Source organism: Cyanistes caeruleus, chromosome 5, assembly GCF_971803275.1.
Source record: "Cyanistes caeruleus chromosome 5, bCyaCae1.hap1.1, whole genome shotgun sequence".
Lineage (NCBI taxonomy): Eukaryota > Metazoa > Chordata > Aves > Passeriformes > Paridae > Cyanistes > Cyanistes caeruleus.
Genome location: NC_141705.1, coordinates 80,655,011 through 80,670,808, shown reverse-complemented (window position 1 = coordinate 80,670,808; position 15,798 = coordinate 80,655,011). Strand labels below are relative to the sequence as shown.

General features: G+C 46.5%; 1 protein-coding gene across 1 annotated transcript; it reads left to right on the top strand.

Moving 5' to 3' along the window:
- The first annotated feature begins 30 nt into the window (after positions 1-30).
- On the top strand, positions 31-4,561 carry GSR (glutathione-disulfide reductase). Its single transcript, XM_086890633.1, has 13 exons — positions 31-176; positions 911-937; positions 1,193-1,281; positions 1,736-1,805; positions 1,970-2,117; positions 2,226-2,280; positions 2,359-2,458; positions 2,786-2,872; positions 3,062-3,223; positions 3,447-3,558; positions 3,642-3,773; positions 3,955-4,088; positions 4,251-4,561. Exons 1-13 carry the CDS (start codon positions 48-50, stop codon positions 4,398-4,400), a joined length of 1,395 nt encoding a protein of 464 aa, XP_086746759.1. The 5' UTR covers positions 31-47; the 3' UTR covers positions 4,401-4,561.
- The last annotated feature ends 11,237 nt before the right edge of the window (positions 4,562-15,798 follow it).

Here is a 15,798-nt window from a genome sequence, read left to right as displayed (position 1 = left end):
GGGGCGGGTCCGGGGCGGGGCGGCGGGGCCAGACCGAGCCTGGAGCGATGGCGGCGGCCGCCTACGAGCTGCTGGTGCTGGGAGGCGGCTCCGGGGGCCTGGCGGGGGCCCGGCGGGCGGCCGAGCTCGGTGCCCGGGTCGCGCTGGTGGAGCCGCGGCGCCTCGGCGGCACCTGCGTGAGTCACTTGCGGGCGGAGCCGCACCCGGGGCGGGGAGGGACGGGACCGGGGACGAGCGACGCGGGGCCGCTGCCCCCGGTGACCCGGCGATGGCGGCGGAGCCCCCGGGGGAGGGTCCCGGTGCGGGAGGTGGGAGAGAAGGAATCGCCCTCCCGCTGTCCGAGCCTTGTCAGGCTGAAGCAGGACGGATCCCAACCCTCCCTTCTCCACCACGGCTTGGTTTCCAAGCCGTTTTCAGGCAGATGCCAGGATGCCGATGGATCCTGGGTCTGCGTAGCACAACTGCAAGGCGGTAAAGCAGAGCTCAAGAGCATGGTGAGCTGGTGTCACGCCAATAAACAAACTGGTTCCTCAGAGAAGCCAGGGACAAGCTCTAGTTTTATGCCCTAAGTGCGTTCTGCTGGAAAAATTACCATAGTCCCAGAAGTGTAGGCAAGAGATGGCAAACACCTTTTGCCTGGTTTTTAGAGTATCAGTGGGAAAAAACCCTGTGTTTAAAGGCTCCACCTTCCATATTCTCTTTCAAGGAAGTGAAGGAAAACGGCCAAACCACAAGACCTTGAGCCTCCCGAAGCGGTTACACCCCTGTTTTGCCAGGAACCAGTAATCCTGCTTTTGTTTTCCTGAGCAGAGAGCTGAGATGCAGTACCTGCTGTGGGATGCTCTCTGGAGCATTGCCTTTGGCAAACTGGGTGGGCCTTGGCACTGAGACTTGCTCTTATTCCCCCCAGGTCAATGTTGGGTGCGTGCCAAAAAAGGTAAGGCTGTTCTGCCACCGGCTCCGGCGGCGTGGGTTGGGTCTGGGGTGGGCGGCTGCCAAGTTCTAGGGATGTGCTGGCACAGGGTGTGGGGAGAAAGCAGGGCCTTGGAGGGTATTGAGCCATCGGGATGCCGTGGGCACGCCTGCATCCCATGGGTGCTCCAGGCAAAGGCGAGGAATCGGGAAGCCCGGCGGGTGTTTTCCCAGGATTGAAAGCAGTCTTCCTGAGCCAACCTGAGGTTTGTGTGGGCAGGTGATGTGGAACACGGCTGTCCACGCGGAGTTTGTCCACGATCACGCTGATTATGGCTTTGAAACATCGGGTGTCAAGTTTAACTGGAGGTAAGAATGGAAAGGGCCAGCTGGAAAGCAGCATCTTCCAGTGAGTGTCCCATGGGGAGCAGCCCATTGTCCACTTCCAAGGGGTCCCTGCCTGCTTCCAGGATCCCGTGGGCTGTGCAGAGCTGGTTACAGGGCCAGCGTTGTGGCTGTGTTTTGGAGGAACAGGGTGCCAAACTGTCTCCTGTGGGAAGAGACTCGAGAAAAGACAAACGCAGGGAAGGCAGGCACAGAAATCTTGCTTTGACCCTTTCCCCACCAAAGGAGTCATTTGATTTTATGGCGTGCCTGCCACATGCCAGAGGAGTTGAGATAACAGAATCACGGAATCATTAAGGTTGGAAAAGATCTCTGAGATCATTGAGCCTAACCTTTGACCAACAGGACCAGTGCCAGGTTCTTCCTGAGCTCTGAGGTTCATCTGCTGGCAGTGATGGTATTCCCTGCTCTGTTCCAGGACCATCAAGGAGAAGCGTGACGCGTACGTGCGGCGCCTCAATGACATCTACGAGAGCAACGTTAAGAAGGTGGGCATGGGATGCGTTTATCCTGCAATCCCAGCAGCAAGGGCGATGAATTTTTGGCCACTTTTCCAGCCTTAATGGTTGTCCTCCAGCTGTGGAAGCGCTGGCTCCATTAGCTGTCTCCCGCGCCTCACCCCGCTGTTAACCCCGTCACTGTTATCCCTAAGGCTCGCATTGACATCATCCGGGGCTACGGCAAGTTCACCGCGGATCCCCAGCCAACCGTGGAAGTGGACGGGAAAAAGTACACGGCTCCTCACATCCTGATAGCCACCGGGGGCCGCCCGGCTGTCCCTTCTGACAGCGAGGTTCCCGGTGAGCCTGGCGGAATTCCCCAGGCTGGAGAGGGGTCTGCCCAAGCAAAGCAGGCTTTGGGAGGGAATGGGGGCAGGTGAAGGGTGCGAAGGGGTCTCTGCTCTGCAGGCGCCAGTCTGGGGATGACCAGTGACGGCTTCTTCGACCTGGAGGAGCTGCCCAGGTAAAGTGGGATTCATCCCCCTGCGGCCACCGCCGCCAGCTCCGGGTGCCTGCACACGGCGCTGTTGATTCTCCGCAGGCGCAGCGTCATTGTCGGGGCTGGCTACATCGCGGTGGAGATCGCGGGGATCCTCTCCACGCTGGGCTCCAAGTCATCCCTGCTCATCCGTCACGACCAGGTAGCGCCAGCGCCTGTCCCCAGCTGCGCTTCCCACCCGGCTGCCACATCCCAGCCCGCCGGGAATTTCTGGTTGTCGGCTCCTGGTAAAGGAGGGACCGAGTTGGCACGGGAATAGTGATGCAGTGGATGGTGGCATGGGAGCCATGGAGAGCTTTATTTCAAGTCACGACTTGAAAGGAGGAAGAAAGGGAAAAAAAAAATAATGGAGAAACAAACAGGGAAGTTTGTTAACCAGAAGCACCCCAAAGCACTTGTGGAGGGGCTGCCAGGCGGTGCCTCTGCCTGCAGACCCTCATCTGACAGGGCTGGGGGGATCCTTGCCCAGGTCCTGCGAACCTTTGACTCCCTGATCAGCTCAAACTGCACCCAGGAGCTGGAGAACACCGGGGTGGATGTCTGGAAGCACACACAGGTGGGAAAGTACAGAGCAGCCCTGCGGCTTGTCCCATTCCTCCTGCAGAGGCAGGGCTGGGGGAACGATGCCGTTTTGGGTGCTGCTTGCTGAGCCATGGTTTTGGCAACAGCCCTGTTTCTGCAGCACGGCTGCCATCACTTGTTGCATGGCCAAAGCCATCTCCCCTGCTGCTCTGGTTCCCCTTAGGTCAAGAGGGTCTCTAAATCTTCGTGTGGGCTGCTGGATGTGACGGTGACCTCGGCGGTGCCCGGCCACAAGCCGACCGAGGGGGTGATCCGGGATGTGGACTGCCTGCTGTGGGCCGTGGGGAGGCAGCCCAACTCCGAGGGGCTGTGCCTGGACCGAGTGGTGAGATGGCAGCACGTCCCTTCCGTGCTGGTGGGAGGATGCCCACGGGTCTCTCTGGGTGTCCCACGGGTATTTGGGGCTCCCTTGGGTCTCCAGTGCCCGTCACAGGATGGTGTTCCCACTGCTTGCCCCCCGTCTAGGAATGCTGTGGCCACCAGCACAGGTGTCCCATGGGCCATCCCATCCCTCCTGGAGCATATGTGGCTTCTGTTTCCTGTGGCAGGGCGTGCAGGTGGACCCCCAGGGCCACGTGGTTGTGGATGAGTACCAGAACACCACCAGGAAAGGGATCTACGCGGTCGGGGATGTCTGTGGGAGAGCCCTCCTCACTCCAGGTACTGCAGCCGCGCCCCCTTCCCTGCCCAGCCCCTCGGTGCCACGCGGTGCCGTGGCTGAGGGTGCCTGTCCCTGCCTGCAGTGGCCATCGCTGCTGGCAGGAAGCTGGCCCACAGGCTCTTCGAGGGCAAGCAGGACTCACGGCTGGACTACGAGAACATCCCCACGGTCGTTTTCAGCCACCCGCCCATCGGCACCGTGGGGCTCACTGAAGGTGGGGACAGACGGGGCACAGAGGGGGTGAAGGGGCTGGGGACAGCGGCTCAGAGCCGCTGCTTTGATGTGCGGGAGGTTTCCATCTCCAGCACGTGAGCCTTGCCAAGAGGGCTTTGACTCCTCTTTCTAAATGCCCCGTGTGCATCCCCCTGACCCCTGTGCCGTGGCTCCTGCTGCAGAGGAGGCTGTGGCCATACATGGGAAGGACAACGTGAAGACTTACAACACATCCTTCATTCCCTTGTACCACGCTGTCACCCAGAGGAAGGTGAAGTGTGTGATGAAGCTGGTGTGCACCGGCAAGGAGGAGAAGGTGAGTGGAGGGCACTGCTGGGGGGTGGTGGCGACCACGGCTGGCTGTCCTCTCATCCATGTGTGGTCAGTTTTTGGGCCGGGATCCGGTTCCCCCAGCCCCAATCCCAAGAGTCCAGCCTGGATTCTGGGTCCCACCTGGCCTTTCACTTCTTCTCCAAAGGTGGTGGGATTGCACATGCAAGGGCTGGGCTGTGATGAAATACTGCAGGGCTTTGCTGTGGCCATCAAAATGGGGGCCACCAAGGCCGACCTGGACAACACCGTTGCCATTCACCCCACTTCTGCTGAGGAGCTGGTGACACTGCGCTGAGGCTGCGGGCACGGACACCCCAGGGATGGCGGCTGCAGCTGGGAAAAATGTTTGAGGTGTTCTCAGAAGTGCCTTATTGCTGGGTGGGAGCCTGGAGGGTGTGTCTGTAACGTTGGTGTGGCTTGCTCTGGAGTGGGAAGTAAAGATGCTGATGCTGGCGAGTCGTTGCCTTTTACTCTCTGGTTCCTTTCTCCTGCCATGCCCAGCCGTGGAGGCCGTGGCACGGGCCAGGGATGTAGTTTGGGAGAAGGCTGGCAGTGCTCAGGCTCCTCCTCTGCAATCCTTGGCACTGGGGCTGGGCAGGAAGCAGCAGAGAGGGGAAGGACAGTGGGGTCCTTGGGGGTGTTTGGGTGCTGGGGTATTCTGGATGGGCTCCATCTTCCTCGTTATCTCATGTGCCAACACCACACTGGCTCTCCAGCCTGTCCTGACATCACGCTTGGGGCTCAGAAGGGGAGTCCAGGCTGGGGTTAGGGAACAAATTCTCTGTTTCCAGCCTCATTTTCAGCAGCTGGAAGCTCCAGACCCATCTGGGAAAGAAGAAGCACGAATTGTGGGGTTTTAGGGATCAGAACGGGGCACCCCACGGTGAGCCTGGGCCAAGCACCTTCATGTCCTGGAAACAGAGGCCGAGGCCTGTGTTTGGGGTGGCACCCATAAACTCATCTGGCCAGTTTTAGGGTCCTGTGATAAATCAGGAATTTTCTTTGGCTCGGAAATGGAGGCCGAGTCCTGCCTTGTTGGCACTTGGAACCAGCCCCACCCGGGCAGTACCTGGGCTGTGAAGCAGACTCCAGTCCTGTCCTGGGAGTGTGAAAGGAGGCTCATCCCAGCAGTGTAAGGCTTCCATCAGAGATCCAAAATCCTGAATTTTGGGGCTCAGGGCAGACCCCAGACTGGTGAAGGACAGCAGGACCCGGAGGGCAGAGTGATGGAGCCCCAGGCTCTGGGAGGAGGTGCAGGAGCCTCAGCCTCCCGTCCTTCCCCCCCATGTCCTTCTATCACCCAGATGCTCTTTACAAGGAAAATAAAATAGAAATTGCACCACAGATAAATGCATTTACAGCACAACTGGATGCATCTGGGTAATGTGAGCAGTCCATGGATGTCAAACCAGAGACCATGCATGGGGATTTTAAGTTAGATACCTGCAGATTTCATTTCCCAGCAACTCAGACTTTTTTTGTCACTTCTTGCTTATGTGCTTCCCTGTTGGAAGAGGTCAATTAGTTTTTTTATTGACCAGATTACCCAAAATAGGGAGAAACAACCAGCATTCCTTGAACACCTCCATCGCTTCCAGATCCATCTGCAATCAGGGGCCGATGGACAGCAGCCTGCCCTGAACACTCTCCGAGTGGGGCTGGATGATCCTGGAGGATCCCACCCACGGTTGGGAGGAGAACCCACGGTTCTGGGGTTCCGTGATGCTTCCATGGTCTCTCCTTGCATTCATTTCCCATCGTGTCCTTCTTCCTGCTCCCAGCAGAGGGAGCCACCGGCCTTTAAAAGAGCTGGAAGTGTCCTGGTACAGGGAACAACCCGGCCGCCCACTAAATTGTTTTTGAAACTAAAAAGGCAAAATTCTGCAATTATCCGTGATGAAGATTCAATGCTGATGTTCCACGGGGTACGGGGGAAGCAGAAAGAGATTCCCTTCAAGTCTCAGTTCCCTGCATTGTGGGTATTTTGTTGCTCACACGAATAACAACTCTTCACCTGAAACTCTTTGGATTCCAAAGTGAACTCGCCACGTTTTGGGCTTCCAGGCAGAGGGAATGTGAATATGGGAAAGTGATGGGGAGACAGAGAACTGCAGCAGTGTGTGTGTGTGTGTGCAGGGAGAGCTGGGGTCGGAATTTTAGACTAAATCCTCTAACCTGGATGCAGGGCCTTCAGGATCCCCTCACAGCTTTCTCTAGCTGTGGCTTTTTAGTGAATCCGGGACCTCCTGTCCTGAGGTGACTTTATAACGCTTTTATCCCCAGTTGTCTGTTCTGTTCATGCCACATATGAAGTTTTGCACCTTTATGACGAGTTCCAAGAGCAAAGATGGGAAATAAAAAAGCACTATTTTGTTTTCACAAGTAGCACTCCCTTCCCTGCGTGTTTCTCCAGACTGCATTGGCTGCAGCACACACAGCAATACAGAGCTCTCATTTATTTTTAATTTAACTAGTTTTTAACTAGCTAAAACAAACAAAAAACCAACCCAGAGTGTGTTTTGGTTGTTTTTTCTTAAATCTGTTCAAACCTGCTCTGAACTGAAAAGCCAAACACCCACCGAGAACTCACTGGGGCCTGGGCCTCGGCACTTCCCACACAGGAGGGACCGATAAGAGACTGAGCACCCCACAACAAGAACTTTTCTGAATTTACCATCTCTTCAAACAACAAGAATTTTTCATTATTATTCAGTTTTTAAGCTTGTAAATACTTGTTAAATAAACAGGTTTTTACACCTTTCCCCAAAAATCTAAATGCAGTCTAACGCCATGGACAAACATCCCCCAGATAAAAATAAAAATACACCACACAAACTAAGCTGTAATTATTCCTATGTAATTATAAAAACAACGTAAAAGATGATGGAAAATCTACTACTACTCTAACACATTGGGCACTTAAATTAAAAAGCAGCAAAACTCAAAGAAGTTCTTCCAAAAAAACCCCACCAAATCCAGTAAGCCATAACCAAACTGCCAAATATAAAATAACATATCCAATCCCCTTAAAAAGAACTCCAAAACATAGACCCCCACAGAAAGTAACCAAACTTTAAAAAACCCTACCTCTAACCAAATAAAAAAATAAAAAAAAAATCCATGTCTTTTAAACTGTATAAATTCATTAGCACATCAAAACCACAAATATGTCAAACCTTAATCAACACTAATACACAACACACATTAATCCCATTAAAACATATAAAAATAAATTGTATTTTTATTATTAACATAAAAAACCCACAAGATTTTACTTGATTAAAAACTAATATAAACCTAACTTAAGAAAAAAACCAAATCCACCCTATTATAACTAACCCAAACAGTTCATATATTTTAAACATAAACTTCCTCCAAAACAAACATATTTCAAAAACCAAAAAAACCTCAAACATTTAAAATAACAACCAGAAAAACAAAAAACAGCTAGCAATTAAACACCTTACCTAAACTACCAAAAAACCCACCTACAATAAAACTTTTGAAGGGGAGAAAACAACAAATACTAATTATCTCTTCAACAATACAAAACAACTGGAAATACTGTAATTCCTGTCTATAAAACAGTCTAAAAATTAAAAAAATCAAAAAAATAATCAATAAAACCCATTCACCCTTCAATAATCACATTTAACCTACACAGAAATTAAAAAAAAATAAAAATAAATAAAAATTAATATAAATTATCATACCTTAAATAACTCCACCATTAAATACTACCATACCAAACATACTAAAACTCCAATACAAGCTAAAATCCAAAACAATAAATAATACACCACTATTAACATCACCAATAGATATTGCTCCATTCCCTTCATGTGGAGGGGAGTGCAATACAGCTAAAACTAATTATCCCCAAAATAAAAACACAATCCCACCCTCTACCATAAAAACTAATTCAAACTACACTAAAAAAAAGTAGAACTCCAGAACACCTCCAATACATAAGCATCATTATATAAAAAAGTAACAAAAATCTTTAAAAATCATCCAAATTCTCCTAAAATTCCATTTCACCATCAAAAAATCAACAACCCCAAAATTAAAAAACCTACTCAAAAAATCCAATTCCTAAAAATAACAAAATAAACAAAAAACCCCCACCAATATCATCAACAAAATCACAACATCTCCACCAACTAATAAAAAATAAACCTCACAAACTTTCTTAAATACCATAAACTTTTAAAAAATACATACCCTGCATACAGCACTAACAAACAACAAACCAAAACTCTACTTTTAATTAGCTTTTAAATAGCTTTTAAAGAGCTTTTAAATAACTAAAACAAAGAATTTCCCCAGAGTATATTTTTTTTCTTAAATCTATTGAAACCTACTCTAAAAAACACCAAAAAATTCACACCTATAACCCACTGGAGCCTAAGCCTCAGTGCTTTCCAACACCGGAACTAATAAAAAATTCAACTGACCTACATATCCCACAAAAAGAACTCTTCTAAATTTACCTTATCTTCAAACAACAAAAAATCTAATTGTTTAATATTATTTACTTTAAATATTTCTAAATACTTGTTAAATAAACAATTTTCCCACTTTTCTTCAAATAAATCTTTTCCCAAACCAATTAAAAAAAAACCAAACCACTTAAATTAACTTTCTAAAATAAAAATACTCAAATATTTTCTCCAAATGTATCCTGAACCAAAACAAAAACACCTCCTCACCCAGCCACCCCAAACAGGCTGAGATTAACACAAGGAGTATCTGAAAATTCCTATTTCTATTTCTATCTCCAGTGTTATAAGGAAATATTTTAAATACACAGCTTAAAAGAAATGCCTGAACTTTTGTGAGGTCAGACAGAAATAACCTCGCAGCTTTTTTTTGAGCAGAACTTACCTTGTACAAGACTTATTGAACACCACTAGAGTGCAGCAAACCATCAGTATTTCATAGGAAAATAAAAAAATAATAATACTGCCACAAGTTTTGGGTTTTTTTTTTTTTTGCAGATTTGGGTGTTTGTGTAACAGTTTTGGGTCAGTTTGTTGGATTTTTTTAAAATTTCTAATACTTTCTTCCTAGTTTGTAAAGCTCCCCAAAAGTTTTGCCCTTTTAAAAAATCATTTCTAGTCACACAAATATGTTCTCTAGTCAATGAAGAACATTTAAATGAATAAAAAAAAATAAAAATTTAAATAAATATAAAAAATAAAATAAAAAAGGGAAAAGGTGAACAGTTTCTGCCCTCTGTTATTTGGGGATTTTTTTGACTACTACTACTTGTTGGTTTTCGGGGTTTTTTTTCAGGGCTGAGCCTTTTGGGATATTTTTTTACAGGGAGTTTTTCTCATTTCAGTTCTGTTTTAGAAAGGATACTTTAAAGACATGTTAGCTTTTTGGGGGGTTTTTATTTATTTATATATTATCAAATGACTTGGCATGTTTTCCCTAGACTTTTTGCTCAAGTTTAATTCACCACAGCCTTTGCTCACTTCAGTTCAAAAGGCACAAAATGGCTTCCAATTACACCGTTCTTTTATTTTTATACTTATTTTTATCTAATTAACAATAGATAAGTAAATTATTTTATTGACAACTTAATAATTCACCACCTGTGTGCTGCACTGCAGCATTCTCTATTCAATCACTTATTACTACCCAAAAACCTCTAGAAGAGGAAAGAAGAAGGAAACGAGATAACACCTTAAATATTTCAGATTTTTAGAGATGTTGTATTGAAAGCACCAGCTCTATATTGAAAATCCTCATTGATTGAAGAGTTAAAATACATTCCAAAGACTTTTTCTGTGGCTTTCTGCAACAGTAACAGCACTCACAGAGTTACATAAACTGAGAAACACACAGAGACCACTTGTGGTTAAGGTTTGGGAGATTGTTCAGGTTCTGATTGCACAGGTTTGATACTTTTCCCTTTGCAATACAAATCAACAGGATAATTGTCAGTGCAGACTAAGAACAGACAGATTCATAAAAATCCCCCAGAAAATTCATCTATTACATAACTACATCTTTTGCTGGTACAAATTCAACTGGTACCTGCTCAAATGCCCTTTTTTCCTCATACACCTCAGCAATACATGATAATCACATCTCCAGTACAGTGACATCATTTGAATAACACTTTTAGCTTCTTTCAGTTTATTTGAACAAGATCAGAACAGTTAATTAACCAACACAACTGAAAACCAGGACCATATTTTGTTCAGTTGGCATTTCAAAACTCTTATCAAATAAACCATTTGAAAATAAATCAGAAAAGGCAAAGAATATAACCCCCAACAACACTTTCCCCTCCCCACATGTAAAAACTCCACAATTACAGGTTAACATTCACTTTTATTAACTTTTAACAATAACTTCTCATCATTTTTATTGCAATCAATGAACCACTGAACAATATCAGATTCTTTTCAGTTACAAGGCTGAAATTCCACAAACATAATTTAAACCACAATAGATTTTCTCTTACTTATGAGATGGAGGGAGAAATACAATTCCTACAGCTCTTTGGTGGTGGAAACTGCAACATGGTTCATCTACTTTGTCCAGGAGGGTTTTAACAGGTCACAAATCAGCATTTCAAGTTTATTGGCAAAGCAAATTATTTGTTCAAGCAATAAAACCCACATAAGCACATCTAAGTCACGTGCACATCTGAGATAACGCCTTAAAAATGTCCATCAGAGCTAAATTGTGGCTCAGTCTCTGCACAGTGGTACCAGAATATCAGTGACTGACATGCCATTGCACATAGAGAGATGTTATAAGTGAACCTCACATAAAACAGCACATTTTTATCATCATTCCCGTACAATTAAGTATTTCAGCATTTATCAAACCATGACAAAATCGCGAGAAAACAAAATTTAATGTAAAAAGTTATTTTCCATAAACAGTAAGATACTACTATTAGTCTGATAACAAAGAAAGATTTTCACACTTTTGTTTCCTTCTAGTGTGATCAGGTTGAACAAGAACAGGTGCAAATAATCAACAGCAGCAAGAGCATTTACATAATTTCTTTAAGCTCTACAAACACTTACTCTAATCAGCATGTTTTAAGAACCACAAAAAACTCCAACAGCTCCATTGCTTTTATTGTTGTGTAGACGGTTCTGAACATACTAAAAACTCATCAACAAAGTCCTGGCACATATCCAGTGGAATTCCCAGCAACACTAAAACCCATTACCCTTGTAAATTATATTTTCATAAAAGAGGAACGTGAGCAGCAGTACCTTTGTCACAAAAAGACACCTAACTCTAAGCCTGTGAAAATAAACCAACACATTTAACTAAGCAGCTCTCACACTGTGACTTGTACACACTTGAAAGTTTCCAAAATATGAAACACATCATTTAAACAAAGGCCCCTATACTCTAATTGAATATCAAGAGCAGCTGTGTTCTAACACAGGTAGAAGCTCACCTGACAAACTGATATTCCATTTTCCAGGCATAAAATACACTTTTAAAATTAAAGCCTCTTTCTCCCAGCACAAGAAGCAAACCAAACCAAACCAGATGCACTGGCAGATCACCTCCAGGTTCTTTTCCTTGACACAAGGCCCCAAAACAACTCACAATGCCCCAAGCCCCATGCGTGAGGGCTCAATCCCCCCTCAGGAACGAGAGGCTCCCCAAACCCCCTCAGACACGAGGGGCCCTCACACTCCCTCATGTGTGAGGATCCTCTCAGCCCCCTCACACATGAAGGCACCCTCAGCCATGAGGGATCCTCAAACCCTCTCAGGCACGAAGGATCCTCAAACCCCCTCAGCCATGAGGGACCCTCAAACCCCCTCACACACAAAGGCCCCCTCAGCCATGAGAGCTCCTCAAAACCCCCTCAGGTACAAGGGACCCTCAAACCCCCTCACGTGTGAGGACCCTCTCAGCCCCCTCACACACAAAGGCCCCTGCAGCCATGAGAGCCCCCTCAGCCCCCTCACATGGGCAGGTCCCCCAAGCTCTCCTCATACACAAGGGAACCCCTCAAACATGAGGGCCCCAACGTCCTCTGCAACAAGGGCCCCCCCCCCAAAAATAAACCCATGAAAAACCACAACTTTTATCAAAGTTTTTACAGAGCAATGCCAGCACAACAGGATCAGACCTCTGCTTTCCTACCAGGAGCTCAAATCAGAATACGAACTCTTAAAAAGGCATCCATGGAGCTTCACCAGCTTCTGGCAGCCTTTTCCACCCACCCTACTCCCCAAATATGCTCTTTGCCACACCACATCCCCACACAATATACAACAAGGCCATTGAGGCCGAGACTTACAGTTTGTAGACTGCTCACAGGAAAGTCTGCTCCTTCCCACTGAGGCTCAAGCACCCCAAATTCCGCAGTAAAATCCTAAAAGTTTCCCCTCAGAAGAGAACAAAGCAAATCCCAGAGAGCGGGTGACCATGTCTGTCCAGCAGCCCTCAGAACAATGAGGGAACTGTGCTCCCTGCTGATGGGAAACGAGGAACACCTGGTGCCTTACCCATCATTTACCCACACTCAGGTGAAACCAATCCTCTAAACGAGGGTCAGGGCTAAGCCACCTTCAGAGAGCCAACCCAAACCTTCGATTGTAACTCAGCTCCAGGTGTGCTTATGTTAACTCTTTGGAATGGTAAAGGAGAATAATAAAAAATAAGGGAAAAAACCCAACCACAGGCACATACATGTGAAGTCATTGCAGCTAAGGAGCTACAAGAAAGCTGGAGAAGGGCTTTTGGCAGGAGCAAGAGGAATTAGGCTTCAAGGGACAGAGAGCAGATTTAGACTGGATATTAGGAAGAAATTCTTCCCCATGAGGGTGGGGAGGCTCTGGCACAGATTGCCTAGAGAAGCTAAGGCTGCCCCATCCCTGGAACTGTCCAAGGCTGGGTTAGACAAAGCTTGGAGCAAGCTGAGATAGTGGGAGGTGTCCCTGCACATGGCAGAGGGGTACGACTAGATGAACTTTAAAGGTCCTTTCCAACCCAAAATTCATGTATGATGTATGGTGACTCTTTATGAGTCATTTCTCACTGGTGCCACAGGACATAATTACTCTTTGTGTTTTGCTTCCAAGAGCTTTGTGTCATTCACTCTGACATTCAGCAACTTAATTTCTCTTGGACAGAATGTTTGTGGCCCTGCTGCTCCCTGTGTACAGCTGCAACCACTGTGCCACGGACACCTGCCAGCAAAAACAGTCAGTCACCCTTTCATAGGCACCCCATAATAATAACCTTATTACTGCTGTTGCTATTATTATTATTATGATTATTATTTCCTCTAGGTATCAGTATCAAAAATACCAAGTGTGGCCATGGATGAACGACAACTAGGATCATCCAGGAAAAAGTCATCAGGTTATTAATTTGGGAGGGGACTGAGGCAAAGCAAGTGAGGTAGAAGGATGGCAAAATGGAGGGCTAAACAATGGGAGAAGGGATAACACAGGCATATGAATGGGGCCTGGGCTTGATCACAGCAGGTGGAGCAGGACAGTGAAACAAAACCTGTGCTCCTGACCCAGGAGTCAAACCAGATTCTGTGTCCAGGAGGCCCAGAGGGGTGGAAGGAAGACAGGCAGGATGCATTCCACCCCAAAATGATAACACCCAGACAGATGGGTCACATTATCCTGTGCTACAGCCCGTTCCCAGCCAGATGGAAGTGTCCTCTGCCTCCTACTGCTCTCACCCTTCCTCCAGCACATCTGCAGGCTCTGGATTGGGATTGTCATTCCAAGCTGTGTTGTCAGGCCCAGCAAGAGGCCTAAAAGGCAGTTTAGTTGGTTTAGGATGGCCACAGATGAGGCCTCCCCTGTGTGCAGAGCAGAGTGCTCTGTGGTGGCCGTGTGTAGAGAGGTGTGGTGTATTCCCACCACCAGCAGTGGGACGTTATCCCAACCTTCTCAGTACCGCAGGAAACTGATGACAAGACAAAGCTCGGGTCCTTGGCCGTCTCCTCAAACTGTTTCCAATTATTGAGGTGGTTTGGAGTGGCCCCTGTGCTGCAGGGCTTTGCTTAATAACGCTTTTATTGATAGCTGTTGGCAGGCAGGCGTGATTTCCCTTGCTCCCATCTCACCCAAAGTCAGACAGCCCAGAAATATGAGTCTAAACGAATGAGCCATTAGTGCCAGCTGGCTATTTCCAATTGAGTTATATCTTTTCTCTATTATATTACATTGTTGCCTAAAGGTCTTTGCTTCTGCACTAAATTTCCCTAGCTCGCTTATTTTATTATGTATCACGACTGAATAGCGTACAGCAGGTTTCGTGCATTTACTTCCAACATGCTGAAAAAGAAATTGCCATTTTTCTCAGGTCCTTGCAACAGATACTCTGAATTACACTTTTTAGAGGGTGGCATTTATGGCCTTGCCTGACAATTGAAAGGTACCAGAAAAGCTGTTGCAGATTCCGGACATTAAGTCACTGGAATATTTAAAGGCCCCAGCTGGTTTCTGGCTGGTCTCCTGGACAGACAATATTTCAGTGTTGAAGAGAAAGCCCCATGTGGGGACAGAACATAGAAATAAGTATGTTGCAGAAACAGTAAAATGCCTCTTGCCATAGGATGTGGAAATACTTCTGTAAGAAGAGACAGGTAAAATTGCTTATGGGAATTCAGACCCAGCTTGGTAGTGACAGGACCTCTATATCCCTGACAGCTTTTAAGCTCTAGCCTATGTCTGCAACCACCTTCAGCATCATTTTGCTATCCGACTTGAATTATATTCAACAGACATTTTTTCTCATTACTAATCACCAAGTACAGCTCCAAATTTATACAAGGACCACATCAGAGTCCAAGTCCCTTAATGTACTAAGCCTGTGCCAAGTCTTTACACCATTCATGCTCAGCACTTCTTTACCCTCCCCATTCTACTGATTACAGCAAGCATTTTATCTGCTTGTTATGATTTCTGATGCTGCCTGAACTGTTACATCCGTCATTAGGAGAATTTTTCCCCTGTAGGTTGCTATTTGCCTGTACATGATGTATTCCATGAACACCTTGAAGCATTGCCCAAGTCACCAAAAGATCCCGACCCTTAAATTTGGAATAGAGATGAAAAACAACCATGGAAAACATCCAGGTGGTATTTTTAGGATACACGAGTGAGAAAAATGGTCAAGCTTTCACATCAACTTCGAGAATGTGCTTTCACTAGAAATGCTTCTGGTACCATCATATGTGTCTGAAAATGGCCTTCTTTTGCCAAATGGCAGCTGGGTTTATTTTACTTACAATGCCTATAAACTGTTTCTGTTATTCTGGAGCTTTCCTCTGCTCATCAGGTTATAGGATTCTTCACATGGTTAAGTGCAGTTCAAAGAAGATATGTGTAGCAGATGAGGATGACTAAGCCTATGCTGTGTCTGTATCAACTCTATACTCTCACCTGCCATTAAATTCACATTTTTTGACTGCAAAGGAGAAAGAAAGGGAAAATTACAGTCTAAAGAGAAAATGGAAGACAGGTACACATTATTTCTCTCCCTCATGCTCCGATTTTCTCTCTCTGTAACTGATGTTTCATTCCCTGAAACCAAACTCTTACGAGAAGTTGCAGCTGATGCATAAAAAGTATTCCAGAAACTTCTCAAACGTTATCCTGAGTTATGAATCAAAAGCATCTCATCTGACCTACACTGACTCCTGATGGGAGACAAACTGGCTGGCA

What these genes read in the sequence shown, in the direction of transcription:
- GSR (XM_086890633.1), top strand. Translation starts at nt 48, where the DNA reads ATGGCGGCGGCCGCCTACGAGCTGCTGGTGCTGGGAGGCGGCTCCGGG. An exon ending in GGCGCCTCGGCGGCACCTGC is followed by an intron (nt 177 to 910) that starts GTGAGTCACTTG and finishes TATTCCCCCCAG; the next exon opens with GTCAATGTTGGGTGCGTGCC. An exon ending in GAGAGCCCTCCTCACTCCAG is followed by an intron (nt 3,559 to 3,641) that starts GTACTGCAGCCG and finishes CCCTGCCTGCAG; the next exon opens with TGGCCATCGCTGCTGGCAGG.